Raw genomic sequence first — 15,506 nt, forward strand, 5'->3', positions numbered from 1 at the left:
CATTTTGTGCTTTGTGCATTCTATATGTTCATTAGGCTACATACACATGACCCAGTCAGTGGATGCAATTCCTCCTAATCTAAGTCTTGGAAAGAAAGAAAATGTTTATACATGCTTTCCCACAAGATTTTTTTTTCCCCAAAATGACCGCGGACTATCCTGAATGTTTCCATAACTAGTTGCAATCGAAGGACAGAGGTATAAGCGATGCCCACTCTGAGGCGGCAGTGCGTCACTTCCGGGGGGGGGCGGGACTAGCGTTTTGATCCGGATGTGCTTCTTTCGGCGGGGCGGCCTTTGTGACGTATTCTCTAAGTCCCGCCCTCCTGATAACGCCCATTGATGGAAGTTGAGAGAATCTGACTTGAGTATCTAATAAATCGCTTGACACAGACAGGAACGTGACCCTTTCTAAAGTTGTTGCAAGTGGTTAATTTGGATGAAGATTTTTACTCGATGTTTGTGTTTTGCTTGAGTCCAAGTGTAGTTAGCTGGTGGTGTTGGGGTAAGTAAATTTGAGGTGACTAAGTTTCAGTGAGTTCCAGGTTATTAGCCTGCCACCTTTTGATGCTGTTCAGGTTTGCTTTGGGCAGATGCAGGTTGCTGGTCTCTGTTAGTATTGTATTGCACACTCGTGTACATTTAGTACAGAAGTTTCACTGTCAGGCCAAATAAAACCAGACCTGCAGCTGTCACCCTCTGAGTGACATTTCCCCACCCATTAACATTGTCATTCTGAAAATTAAACTGAAATATTTCAATTGATTTACAAACTGTAAGTTATTGACAGTATAACTTACTCTCAACCGTTTTCCTGATAATTTTTCTAATTTGCAAAAGCCAAAGTGTAGAAAATGCAGCTAGCTGGAGTACTGCCAACCTTTAAATATTAAATGGAAAAAAAAATTCCAGTCTAGAGGTTCTGTGGAGGTTCTGGCTGCAGTCTTTCAATAGCCCTTGGATGTGATGCCAGAGAACTGGAGGATTGAAAATGCTACATCCTTGTTCATAATAAGGGCAGGGGGATAAACTCAGCAATTAGGTCAGCTCAATGCCAATGCTGGGGAACCTTTAAAAGACAACAATCTGGGGAAAAAATAATTGCCACTTGGGAAAATGTGGACTAATAAATGAAAGTCAACATTGATTTGTAAAAAAATTGTATTGGACAAACTTGATTGAATTTTTTGTAATGGAGATGGTTGATGAAGGGAGTGGTTGAGTTGTATATGGACTTTCAAAAGGCATTTGCTACTTATAACAGACTTGTTAGCAAAATTAAGGTACTGTGGCAGCATGAATATAAAATTGGTCGAGGGTCAGAAAGTACAGTAGTGGTGAATAGTTTTTCAAACTGGATGGATATGCAGGGATATTCTGTAGGGGTTGGTTATTGGAGCTATTGCTCTTTTTGGTAGTTATATATTATTGAGATATATGGGGTATAATTTCATGTTTGCAGATAATACACGAATTCAGTATGAAGGAAACAATGCAGCACTTCAGGAGGGCATAGATTGTTGAAATAGGCCATCAGATTAAATTTAATGTGTTTTGGTAGGAAGAATTATGAGAGGCAATATAAACTAAATAGTTCAATCTTAAAGGAGGTGCGGGTGGGTGTATGTGCACACATCTTTGAAAGTATATGGGATCCTTGGGCTTATTAAGGCATAGAGAGCAAAAACAAGGAAGTTATGTTAAACCATTATAAAACACTTTGTTAGGCCTCCGCTGGAGTATTGCATCCATTTCTCAGCACCAGACTTTAGGAGGGATGGCAGGGTCTTGGAGAGGATGCAGAAAAGATTTACTAAACTAGTAACAGTGCTGAGGGCATTCAGTTATATGGAGGGGTTGGTGAAGCTGGGGTTGCTCTTAGAGCAGAGAAGGTTAAGAGGAGATTTGGTAGAGGTATTCATAATCTAGAAGGATTTTGATGGAGTAAATAAGATGAAAGTGTTTCTGTTGACAGAAGGGCTGATAACCAGATGAAAATTTTAGGTGATTGGCAAAAGAACTAGAGGTGACCTTTTTTCTAAAATTACTTCCTCTCCAGGCTGCCAGTATCTGTATTATGCCACAGCGTGAGTTGCCCACCCTTTGAAAGTGAGGGAGGTATTTATCCTTTCGTCTGAGGCCATGCACCAGTTGCTAGTGGTTTTAGAATCTATTGATGGTATTCTGAGATTATTGCTGGGAAATGTATGTATGGGCTGGGATGATTTTGGTCCCCTGCTAACTTTTACACAGGAGTATGACTGAGTGGGAGAGCTAAGTGAATTCAGTAGTGTGCCACCTTGCCCTGGCAACAGTCTGAGGTTAAATCAGTCTGTTCACAACCTCAGGTCACATTTAACCCTGAGATGAGTTTTCGACCTCAGCCATGCCCCTGTCTCAGCTCATCTCAGCTGATGAAACCCTCATTCATGTCTTCTAGACTTTACTAACTCAAAGCACTGTAGGCAGGTCTCCTAAATTCTACCCACCATAAACTTGAGGTCATCCACAACTCTGCTGTCCATGTCTTAACTTGCAGCAAGTCCTATTCCCCTATTGCCCCTTTGCTCACTGATCCACATTGGCTCCTGGTCAAGTAATGTCTTGGTTTTAAAATTCCCATTCTTGTTTTCAAATCCTTCCATGAGCTTGCCCCTCCCTATTTCTGTAATCTCCTCCAGCCCCACAACCTCAGAGATATGTGTTCCTCAAATTCTAGCCTTTTGTGCATTCCAAATTTTAATTGTTCCACGATTGATGGCCATTCCTTCAGTTGCCTAGGCCCAAACTCTGGAATTCACTCCCTACAGCTCTTTGCCTCTCCATCTGACATTCCTCCTTTAAGACACTCCTTAAAACCTACCTCTCTTGTCAAAGCTTTTAGTCATTTTTAAAAATTCATTCACAGGATGTGGGCTTCGTTGGCTGGGCCACCATTTATTGCACATCCCTAGTTGTCCTCGAGAAGGTGGTGGTGAGCTGCCTTCTTGAACCACTGCAGTCCTTGTGGTGTAGGTACACCCACAGTGCTGTTAGGAAGGAAGTTCCAGGATTTTGACCCAGCGACAGTGAAGGAACGGCGATATATTTCCAAGTTGGAATAGTGAGTGACTTGGAGCGGAACTTCCAGGTGGTGGTATTCCCATCTATCTGCTGCCTTTGTCCTTCTTGATGGTAGTGGTCATGGGTTTGGAAAGTGCTGCCGAAGGAACCTTGGTTGGAGGAGTTGCAGATAGTGAAGAGGATTGTCAAAGGATACAACGGGATATAGATCGGTTGGAGACTTGGGCGGAGAAGTGGCAAATGGAGTTTAATCCGGACAAATGCGAGGTAATGCATTTTGGAAGGTCTAATACAGGCAGGAATTATACAGTAAATGGCAGAACCCTTAAGTGCATTGACGGGCAGAGGGACCTGGGTGTACAGGTCCACAGGTCACTGAAAGTGGCAACACAGGTAGTCAGGAAGGCATATGGCATGCTTGCCTTCATTGGCAGGGGTATTGAGTATAGAAGCTGGGAAGTCATGCTGCAGCTGTATAGAACCTTGGTTAAGCCACACTTGGAATATTGCGTGCAGTTCTGATCGCCACATTACCAGAAGGATATGGAGGCATTGGAGAGGGTGCAGAGGAGGTTTACCAGGATGCTGCCTGGTCTGGAGGTTATTATCTATGAAGAGAGGTTAGAGAAACTTGGATTGTTCTCACTAGAGCGACGGAGATTGAGGGGCGACTTGATAGAAGTTTACAAAATGATGAGTGGCATGGACAGAGTAGATAGAAGCTTTTTCCCAGGGTGGAAGAGTCAATTACTAGGGGACATAGATTTAAGGTGAGAGGAGAAAACTATAGAGGAGATGTGCGGGGCAAGTTTTTTACGCAGAAGAATTCGCTGCCAGAGGAGGTGGTGGAAGCAGGTACAATAGTGGTGTTTAAGAGGCAGCTTGACAAATACATGAATAGGATGGGAATAGAGGGATACGGACCCCAGAAGTGCAAAATGTTTTAGTTGACAGGCAATATGATCAGCGCAGGCTTGGAGGGCTGAAGAGCCTGCTCCTGTGCTGTACTTTTCTTTGTTCTTTGAATTCATGCAGTGCATCTGGTAGATGGTACACACTGCTGCTACTGTGCATCGGTGGTGGAGGGAGTGAATGTTTGTGGACGTGGTGCCAATCAAGTGGTCTGCTTTTCCTGGATGGTGTCAAGCTTTTTGAGTGTTGTGGGAGCTGCACTCATCCAGGCAAGTGGGGAGTATTCCATTATACTCCTAATTTGTGCCTTGTAGATGGTGGACAGACTTTGGGAGTCAGGAGGTGAGTTACTCGTCGCAGGATTCCTAGCCTTTGACCTGCTCTTGTAGCCACAGTATTTATATGGCTAGTCCAGTTCAGTGTCTGGTCAATGGTAACCCCCAGGATGTTGATAGAAGGGGATTCAGTAATGGTAATGCCATTGAACATCAATGGTTGGATTCCCTTTTGTTGGAGATGGTCATTGCCTGACACTTGTGTGGCACGAATGTTACTTGCCAAGTCTGGATATTGTCCAGGTCTTGCTGCATTTGGACATGGACTGACTGCTTCGGTATCTGAGGAGCCGCAAATGGTGCTGAACAATGTGCAATCATCAGCGAACATCCCCACCTCTGATCTTATGATGGAAGGAAGGTCATTGATGAAGCAGCTGAATATGGTTGGGCCGAGGACACTACCCTGACGAACTCCTGCAGTGGTGTCCAGGAGCTGGGATGACTGACCTCCAATAACCACAACCATCTTCTTTTGTGCTAGGTATGACTCCAACCAGCGGATAGTTTTTCCCCCTGATTCCCATCGACTCCAGTTTTCCTCGGGCTCCTTGATGCCACACTTGGTCAAATGCAGCCTTGATGTCAAAGGCAGCCACTCTCGCCTCACCTCGGGAGTTCAGCTCTTTTGTCCATGTTTGAACCAAGGCTGTAACGAGGTCAGGAGCTGAGTGGCCCTGGCGGAACCCAAACTGGGCGTCAGTGAACAGGCTATTGCTAAGCAAGTACCGCTTGATAGCACTGTTGATGACCCCTTCCATTACTTTACGGATGATGGGAGAGTAGACTGATGGAGTAGTAATTGGTCGGGTTGGATTTGTTCTGCTTTTTGTGAATAGGACATACCTGGGCAATTTTCCACATAGCCGGGTAGATGCCAGTATTGCAGCTGTACTGGAACAGCTTGGCTAGGGGTGCGGCAAGTTCTGGAGCACAAGTCTTCAGTACTATTGCTGGAATATTGTCAGGGCCCTGACCTAATATCTCCTTATGTGGCACAGTGTTGTACTTTTTTATAATGTCCCGTGAAGCACCTTGGGATGTTTCATTACGATCAGGTGCTAAATAAATATAAGTTGCTGTTGTTGAAGTTAACGTTAAAAGTTGGCCTTCCAGTGTTCCAGATAGCTCATACAAGCTGTGTTACTACTACTTTGCTCTCCAAGAATGAGCGAGAAATTAGGTTTCTCACTTTCTAAAGTTTCCTTATTGGTTCCTTCAGGAACTACAAAGTGAGTGTTTTACATACAGTATGCCCATGTTTTAAGTTGCCTCATTCAGCATCATTTCACTTTAGAGTCGCGGATATAATAGGACTGGTATGTTCACTTAGCATCGAGGCTTTTCACTAGTATAATTTCAGGCCAGGGCCAACGGAGCGTGCGTGATCCAATCGGTGCCATTTTTGGAACGACCTCTGTCGCTTCCCAAGACTTTTTCTGTTGCTCACTTCCTCCCTCTTGCCATTGACTGTAATAGGAAAATCTGATTCACTTTAAGTTGCTTCACTTCAAGTCGCACTTTTCAGGAATTCAGCTACAGCTTTGTGAGTAATTGTGATGTATAGTACATATGTTGTTTGACATAGAAGGCATCACACCTGATCCTCCTCTTGCTGAACATCCATGCAGGCATTCTTCAGGAGGTGAAATTCTACTTTTTTCCCTTTCCCTCACCATACATTGATGTATGTATGTCATCTTATTGGGTTCATCCATATACTAGCAATTCATAGATGCCCCACATAGACTCAGGAATGCCATTTTAAAAAGTGAAGAGCAAGAAGCTGTGGGGATCTGCAAAATCTAGTATGTATCTAGTGCATTCAAATATCAGGCTACAATTTTTCAGAAACTTACTGCAGTAGAATTGGTATGGTGACACAAATGCCAAATGTATAATCAATCAGTTGATGTCTGGGTGGCATTATTGAGAGGGGAAGAAGATAATTTAAACAAGCTGCTCATTAGGATCAGGTGGTCATGCAAGAATATGGTTTGTTGAATGTGGATAGATTTGAATTCTTTTGAATGTAAGTTGTATGGAGTGTGGAAGTAATTTTTTTAAAGCAGATATTATTTTGTCTTATTTCTTAAGTTTATTATCTTTAATGGCTCATGAGCACATATTCAGGCTATACCACTGCAGCTGTACAAGGAAAATGGTCTGTATTAACAACTCTGTGAGACTACCTTTTTTTTTTAAAGTTTCCCCCCACAGTCTTCAATTGCAATTGGAGCAGATTTTGAAAGTGAAGAATATGACACCAACAGACTGCAGTTAAAAAGTGATGAGCAAGTTTGTGCGGTGCAGAGTACTGCTGTGGCTTCAGAACTAAATGCAGCACCTGTATTCAAAAGAACCGAAGATCATTACTCCAATTCTGAAACACAGGACGATGTAAAGTAAGTTGTCCCTTTTTTGAGAGTTGTATGTTGAGGTCCATCAGAATGTCTAAGCTACTAGTGTGGGAGGGGAGGGTAGAGGGGGTGCTAGGGGAAAAGAGAAAAAAACTGAACAAAAATATTGTTTAATAAGAGGGGAAGTATTTTGGAGAATCTGAAGGTGACATCTCAAGTGTGTTAATCCAGAATGCAGCCTTTTGATAATCTACTGAAAGGCTACAGGTATTATGAAAGCTTAGCACTTTTGGATCACCGCTATCGCAAAATCTAGGGCATTATTTATGTGCCTGAGAGAAGATCTAAATTCATGGAAGCTCTTGGCTTCTTAACAAATTGACATCCTAATGGAAAATAACCTACCACGCATACCTTAAAGCAAGACCAATGTACCTGTCTGAGGTAATGAATATTATAATGAGAATTATTGACCAGTATCTTGAAGGTAAATCTGACCAGTAGCTTACAACAGGAAGTATAGCCAAGTTCTGTTGAGGAAGTTGGTTCATTGGCCAGTGTTTTTTTTATCAGGGTTTTAGTTTGTATTCAAACATCTGCTTCCTATTGCAACATTCAGTTGCTGTCATTCACTGAGTAGTTTGGCTAAACTGTGGACAGCCTTGGATACTCGCTGGGCTGCACCAAAGTTTGTTTCATCATTACTTTTGTTATTTTGGGAGCCTGCAAGGAGGTGAGAGAATGGGTAGGGAATTGTTTCTGTTGCAGGTGTCCTTTTAATAAAGAGAACTCCATATATGCAATTTGTTTCTTTGACTATAGATGCAGGAACGGAAATTTCACTGGGATTAAGGGTCTGAGATCTTAATTATGAACTTTATTTGCAAAGAACAAGGGATCAAACAAAGATCACATTTCTTCCTTTTGTTAGATATGCTCATATTGGCACAGTACATTGATTTTGATATTTTAAGCATCTAAGTCCCTCTGCATTTTCTTTGAGAAAGATCCTATAACAGTCAGTCATGTGGGTTTTGGTGCATTATCGCTAAATGGTTTAAAATACTGATTTGGGCTACCGATTCTTGTTGCTGGCCATATTCTGAAAATGTGCTCAACATCTCAGCAGATCTGTTGCACAAGAAAACCTGGTGTATAATTGATGTCTGACTCTTCTGTTTGTTTTTTTCAAGTTTCTTCCTGCAGGCTTCATCTGAGAGTGGGCCTGATCTAGAAATTGTACAGGATGAAAAGTATGACTCTCCCTCCAGTGCACAGCAGGTAGAAAGTGAAAATAACCTGCAAAAACTTACAGACAAAGTTCAGGATACTGATGCCACATGGGAACTCAAACTAGGACCTGACGTGAATGGAATTGCAAATGTAGGAGATAAGCGGGCTGGTTCTAATACATGTGAAAGTATAAGGTAAGGTCAATTTTATTTAGCTGTGCCTAGTTTGTTGCATATACCAAGTCACAATTCTTCCAGTCCACAATAAACTACATTGAGTGATTATTGCCATCCCGTATTTTTATGCATTAACAAACTTGCAGCCACTCCAAAGAATAATTATGCAACTTTGTTCTTCTATGGAAATTGAACAAATTTCAAGTATTTTTTTTCACCTTTTTATTTGCGCTTTCAAGGGATGTGGGCGTCGCAGGCTAGGCTAGCATTTGTTGTCCATCCCTTGGTATGATGGTGGTGAGCCACTGACTTGAACCACTGATGTCCATCTGGTGTAGGTACATCCACAGTGCTAACTTGAAAGTTATTTAAGTTAATTAAAGTTGTTATCTTTATGCTGGTAGACACCCTGCAAGCTGATCATAGTTTAATTGTAAGGTCAACAACTACATGGGCCCAGATCTTCCAGCCCCAATAGCAGTGAATATAGAGGGCGTGGAAAGGATGTTTCCTCTTGTGAGTGAGTCCAGAACTAGGGGGCACTGTTTTAAAATTAGGGGTCGCCCTTTTAGGACAGAGATGAGGAGATATGAGGGTTGTGCAACGTTGGAACTCTGTCTCCGAAGGCAGTGGAGGCTGGGTCATTGAATATTTTTAAGGCAGAGATAGAAAGATTCTTGTTAGGCAAGGGAATCAAAGGCTATTGGAGATAGATGGAATGTGGAATTAGAAACACAAACAGATCAGCCATGATCTTATCGAATGGCAGAGCAGGCTCGAGAAGCCAAATGGCTCTGCTCCTATTTCGTATGTTCGTACATAAATTTGGGGTGTCTGCCTGATACTTGCTCAGTTGTTTAACTGATTTATTTAGTGCTGCTCCTGGCAGGCGTAAACACTACAACAGGAGTATAGGCCTTTAAATTAGGAGTGTCAGTGTACTCGCCCCCTCCCCTCCCTGGCACCACCAGCACCCATGGCACTGCTCAACTCAGAATCGCAGAATTTTAACAGCACAGAAGGAGGCCATTCAGCCCATCATGTTTACGCTGAAACTCCAAATGAGCATTGCGACCTAGTGCCATTGTCCTGCCTTTTCCCCATACCCCTTCACATTGTTTCTATTCAAATAATTTTTAATGCCCTCTGGATGCCTTGATTGAGCCTGCCTCCGCCATGCTTCCAGGCAGTGCATTCCAGACCCGAACCACTCGATGTTGAAAAAGTTTTTTCTCAAGTCACATTTGCTTCTTTTGCAAATCACTTTAAATCTGATCCTTCTCGTTTTTGATCCTTTTACGAGTGGGAATAGCTTCTCCCTATCTACTCTGTCCAGCCCCTCATGATTATGAACATCTCTATCAAATCTCTTTTTAGCCTTCTCCTCTCCAAGGAGAACAGTCCCAACCTCTCCAACCTATTCTCATCCCTGGAATCATTCTTGTAAACCTCTTCTGCACTCTCTCTCCTTCCTGTAATGTGGCACACAGAACTATATACAATACTCCAGCTGAGGTCTAACCAGTGTCTTATATAAATGCAGCATAACCTCCTTGCTCTTGTACTCGATGCACCTATTAATAAAGCCCAGGATACAATATACTCTATTAACTGCTCTCTCCGCCTGTCCTGCCACCTTCAATGATCTATCCACATATACATCCAGGTCTTTCTGCTTCTGCACCCCCTTCAAAATTTCACCCCTTGTTTTATACTGTCTGTCCATGTTCTTCCTACAAAATGCATCACCTCACTTCTTCACATTGAATTTCATCTGCCACCTATCTGCCCATTCCACTTGTCTATGTCCTTCTGAAGTTCTACACTGTCCTTCTTGCAGTTTATGACACTCCCAAGCTTTGTATCATCTGCAAACTTTGAAATTGTCCCCTGAACACCAACATCTAGATATCAGGAAAAGCAAGGGTCCCAATACCGACCCCTGGGGAACTCCACTACAAACCTTCCTCTAGCTCAAAAATTATCCATTGACCATTACTCTCTGCTTCCTATTTTTCAGCCAATTTTGTATCCACGTTGCTACTGACCCTTTTATTCCATGAGCAATAACTTTTCTCACGAGTTTGTTGTGTAGCACTGTATCAAATGCCTTTTGAAAGTCCATGTACACCACATCAACAGCATTACCTTCATTGACCTTTTTTGTTATCTGTTCAAAAAACTCCAACAAGTTAGTTAAACACGATTTCCCCTTTAGAAATCCATACTGGCGATTTCCCCTTTAGAAATCCATGCTGGCTCTTCCTTATCAACCCATATTTTTCCATGTGACTACAAATTCTGTCTTGAATAATTGTGTCTAGAATCCTGCTCACCGCTGAAGCTAAACTGACTGGCTGTAATCGCTGGGCTTATCCTTAGAACCTTTTATGAACAAGAATGTAATGTTTGCAATTCTCCAGTCCTCTGGCACCTCCCCTGAGTCTGGGGAAGACTGAAAAATTATGGCCAGAGTCCCTGCAATTTCTACTCTCACTTCCTTCAACATCCTTGGATGCATCTCATCTGGCCCCGATGCCTTGTCAACTTTAAGTGCCAACAGTCTATTTAACACTTCCTCCTTGTCAATTTTGAACCCTTCTAGTGACTGAGTTTCCTCATCTGTCATCATGGCCTGGGTAGCATCTACCTCCTAGGTAAAGACGGATGCAAAGCATTCATTTAATACTTTAGCCATGGCCTCTTCGACCATGTGTAAATTCCCTTTTAGGTCCCTAATCAGCCGTATTTCTGCTTTTACCACCCTTTTACTACTTATATGCCTATAGAAGACTTCGGGATTCCCCTTTATGTTGGCTGCCAGTCTTTTCTCATAATCCCTCTTCTCTAATATTCCTTTTTACCTCCCCTCTGAACCTTTTGTATTCCTCTTGGTTCTCAATTGTATTTTCTACCTGACATCTGTCATAAGCCCACTTTTTTCTTTTTTATCTCCTTTTTCATCCAGGGAGCTCTGGATTTGTTTGCCCTACCTTTCCCTTTCGAATGGAATATACCTTGACCGTGCCTGAACCAATTCTTTTTTGAAGGTAGCCCATTGTTCAGTGACAGATTTTCCCGCCAATCTTTCGTCTGACCCGGCTCTGTTCTTGCCCCATCGAATTCAGCTCTTATCCAGCTAATTATTCTTATCCTGGGTTGCCTATCGTCCTTTTCTATCATTATTCTAAGATGTACAATACAATGATCACTGTCTCCTAAATGTTCCCCCACTGACACTTGATCTACCTGGCCCACCTTATTTCCAAGAACCAGGTCCAACAGTGCGTCTTTTCTTGTTGGATTGGACACATCCTGCTGTAGAAAATTTTCCTGAACACATTCTGGGAACTTTTGTCTCTTTCCACCCTTTACCACTGTCCCAGCCTACATTCGGGTAATTAAAGTCACCCATTAATAACTATTCTGTAGTGCTTGCATCTGTCTGCAATTTCCCTGCAGATTTGTTCTTCTACGTCCTTCTCACCATTTGGCGGTCTATAGACTACTCTGAGCAATGTAATTGCACCCTTCTTGTTCCTTGGCTCTAGCCAAATTGATTCTGTGCTGGAACCCTCTGGGACATCCTCTTTCTCCAGCACTGCAATGCTCTCCTTAACCAATACTGCTACGGCTCCTCCCTTCTATCCTTCCGTATCTTTTCTGAACACCTTGTGCCCGGGAATATTTAACACCCAGCTCTGCCCTTCCTTGAGCCAGATCTCTGTTATCACCACAATATCATATTTCCACATGGCAATCTGCACCTGTAACTCCCCAATCTTATTTATTATACTCCGTGCAGTCACATACATGCATGGTAACCTTGATTTAGATTTTGTTACTTTCCCCCTCACCCTGACTTCACCTGTTAACTTACTATTCTCTATACTAGTGATATCTGTCCCTCCCAGTGTTTTGTGCACTGTGGTATTCCTCTCTAATATTTTCTCTTGGTTCCCACACCCCTGCTAAGTTAGCTTAAAGCCCTCCCAACAACACTAGCAAAATGCCTGGCAAGGAACTCAGCCCCAGCTCTGTTCAGGTGTAACCCCTTCAGCTCTTACAGGTGCCATCTCCCCCAGAGCCAGTCTCAGTGTACTAGGAATCTAAAGGCCTCCTACACCATCTTTCCAGCCACGTATTCATATGTTTTCGCCTATTTCTGTACTCACTGGCATATGGTACTGGGAGTAATCTGGAGATTACTACTTTTGAGGTCCTACTTGCTAATTTTCTACCTAGCTCCCTGAATTCTGATTGCAGGACTACGTCCCCCTTCCTACCTAAGTCTATTGGTACCAATGTGGACCACGACCTCTGGCTGTGCCCCCTCCCCTGGAAGAATGCCCTGCAGCCGCTCTGTGACATCCTTGACCTTGGCACCAGGGAGGCAACATACCGTCCTGGAGTCATGTCTATGGCCACAGAAACGCCTGTCTGCTCCCCTAACCAATGAATTCCCTATCACTATTGCTCGTTCTTCCTTCTTCCTTCCCACCTGTACAGCTGAGTCGCTCGTGGTGCTACAAAATTGGCTCTGACTGCACTCCTGAAGAACCAGTGCCCTCACCAGCTTCCAAAGCGGAAAACCAATTTGTGAGCGGGAACCCAGGGGACCCCTGCACTACCTGTCTACTTCTCTTGGGCTGCCTGGTGGTCACCCATTTCCTCTTGGTCTCCAGGCCTTGAGGCTGCGATGTGACCACCTCTCTGAATGTGCTACCCACGTAGCTCTCAGCCTTGCAGATATGCCACAGTGACTCCAGCTGCCGCTCGAGCTCTGAAACCTGGAGCTCAAGTTTCTGCAGCTGTCAGCACTTCCTGCACATGTGGTCACCTAGGACACCAGCAGCATCCATGACTTTGCACGTATTAAGGACACGCATTCTACTTGACTGAGCTGCCCTGCCATGTCTTAACTCTACTTCCCTTATATTAACTTTATTCTACTTTGGATTATTTATATTACTTTATTATATTGGCCCTAATTTTCCTTTTTTCCTGGCACTTCTCAGTTAAATCGAAGTACAGCAACTTGTTTAAAGATATTACATTTTTCTAATTTGCTCACCAGGTCCTACTTACCAAGGCCGCTGCTCTTCTTTCTGAGGAAAGGTAGAAAAGGAAAGAAGTGCCTCCTCCCTCCTCACCGAAATCCCGCAGTCAACTCTACTCTCAAACTCTCGCCACTTCTCGTGCTGTTTTTATAGCTCTTATGCTCTCCCCTAGGTGCTGCTGACTGCCTGTCCCAGAGTTTTCCTATCGCACACTCCTGTAGGTGCTGCTGACTGCCTGACTTGGGGTCCTCCTCTTGCACTCTCCTCCTGCGTGCCCCAAGGTGTGCACAGAGCTGGGGGGTGGGAGGGGGGGATGCACTTCGCCCCTGATCAGACGATCCGAACCCTTATCAAAGTTAATCACCATTTTTAATGTTGTGACAACAGTGCTCAGTATCAGAACTGTAAAATGGTAAATAGAGTTTAAATGCAGATTGTTTTGCTGTCTAAAGCTTCATTTAATGGTACCTGTGGAAAAACTGATAACTAAACAAAACTGCCTTTCTATTCTTTGTTTCTTTTGAACACTAATACTCATAATTGGGTTGCCATATTGGCTTCCAACTAAGAATTAATGCCTGTCCCTTTTAAAAATTATGAACTATGGTACCTGCAATGCCTAAGCAACAAAACTGAGTCCTGTTGATTTCTTGATTGCCCATACATTTTGGAAGGAGGCAGAGGAACTGTCCATTGCATCCCAAACAATTGAATGCAACAAGAAATGTGACAAAAATTCACAGTAACTTTAAGTATGGATCAGTGTGAATTAAAACAAAGTGAATATCAAGAGATTTTTTTTTAGATTTTATACACCCACTATATTTCGTATATTTAAAAAAAGAAGGGCAGTAAGTGAAAATATCAAACAAACTTTTTGACAGATTTAAAATGTTGTAACGCGGCCTATATTTCTAACAAGTGTAGCAATTGAAGATTTTGTAAAGACCTTTTAACTGCCACATCAATGAACCCAATTTACGTTAAATCCTTCTAAAACCTAGCTGCAACACTTCTGAAAAACCTGAAGTGGAAAAATGTGCTCACATTGAGGCTGTGCGGAAAACCGTGCAAAATGATGAAAGCAACGAGGTGGCGGATGCTGTATCACAAGAATGTACAAGTGACTTGCTAACAGAATCTGCAGTTGGATCGCACTGTTCTAATATGGAAAACTCTATGAATACTGCAAAAAGAGCAAGGCTTTCTCAAGGCAGTGACGGGAGCATTTGGTCAGTTTCTTTTTGATTGTAGCACTCTTTTAAATAGCTCTAGAGTCCAGGATGACTTGGTGCCATCGTAGTAGTTTGACAGAACAAGGGAGCACAAAAGCTACCAAGTACTTTGGATAGGCAGGTAAGCTGGGGAACCTTTTTGGGTGGGCCAGTCAGGAAACACTTGGGCTGGGTGAATGAATACATGAGTTGGTAGGCAAACAAGCTGATGGTCTCTGATGCAGTCTGAATCAAAACTTTTTGCAGCCTGGCCTGCCAGAGTTCTTAATCACACTTAAGTTCTCCCGTTATTTAGTAGGAATACATAATGCTTTTGTACAGTGAGAACATTGTGGGGAAGTGGCAGTATGGTTAATTGCTAATCGGGCTTTGAAGAAGGGACCCCAGTGGTCTACACCTGGACCTCTGCATTGGGAGAGTAAAAGCCAAACCAGAATAGTATTCCTGAATGTGACTGGGAGGAGTGCAAATGCACAACTAACTCAATTATGTATAATTTATTGTCAAGGCTTTCATTCAACTTTGGTGTTTTAAAAAATAATTTTGTCTCTTTCTGGCAGGAATTTGTTGTCACTTGTAAATGGGAGGAGGGTGGATTCATAGTTCCATCATTTGGAAATGAGAGCAGGGATTCTAAAATACTGGCATCTTCTGAAATGCTGGTCTTGTCACTCAAAACTTACAAAAGTAAAACATGCAGGTATAGGCTGCTGGTGTGTGCAGCTTGAGTTTCCAGATCTACTACTAATAGGTCTATGATTTTCAGGCTTGGTAGATAGCACAAGCCTGTGACAGAAATAGACATTTCAAACTGTTATGACATTGTAGAGGTTTCTTGTAAATTTGGTAACTTATTCTTATCATTATTTTTTCTGTAACAGATGTTCATTTTTTGGAGAATCTTAAGATGGCAGCCAAAAGGATTTTCCAAAAATTGGTCATTTGGGTTGCATCTCTTAAATTGCTCATTTTTGATTTGAGTTTTATTGGTAAAACCTGGTAGTTTTAGCTCCTACCCGATTGGTTTGATTCCTACCTGGTTCAGTTGTGATTTTGTATCCACGAAATGACAATAGCCAAGTGGAAATTTGCTACCAAGATTTGTAAATAGGTATTGAGATGGATACTGTTC

The 15,506-nt window shown here is 42.7% G+C and overlaps 1 protein-coding gene across 6 annotated transcripts in view; it reads left to right on the forward strand.

Moving 5' to 3' along the window:
* The window catches only part of LOC144678975 (uncharacterized), a 68,026-nt gene that overhangs the window by 9,195 nt on the left and 43,325 nt on the right, over window positions 1-15,506 (forward strand). For 5 of the 6 annotated variants that reach the window (XM_078539126.1, XM_078539129.1, XM_078539130.1 and 2 more), the window contains exons 3-5: window positions 6,518-6,715; window positions 7,864-8,097; window positions 14,144-14,371. In XM_078539126.1, the coding sequence (XP_078395252.1) occupies window positions 6,518-6,715; window positions 7,864-8,097; window positions 14,144-14,371 (660 nt within the window). The remainder of the gene's footprint in view (window positions 1-6,517; window positions 6,716-7,863; window positions 8,098-14,143; window positions 14,372-15,506) is intronic. The other variant, XM_078539131.1, reaches the window with a different exon arrangement.

The sequence above is a fragment of the Cetorhinus maximus genome, chromosome 3 (assembly GCF_964194155.1).
Source record: "Cetorhinus maximus chromosome 3, sCetMax3.hap1.1, whole genome shotgun sequence".
In the NCBI taxonomy this organism is placed as follows: domain Eukaryota; kingdom Metazoa; phylum Chordata; class Chondrichthyes; order Lamniformes; family Cetorhinidae; genus Cetorhinus; species Cetorhinus maximus.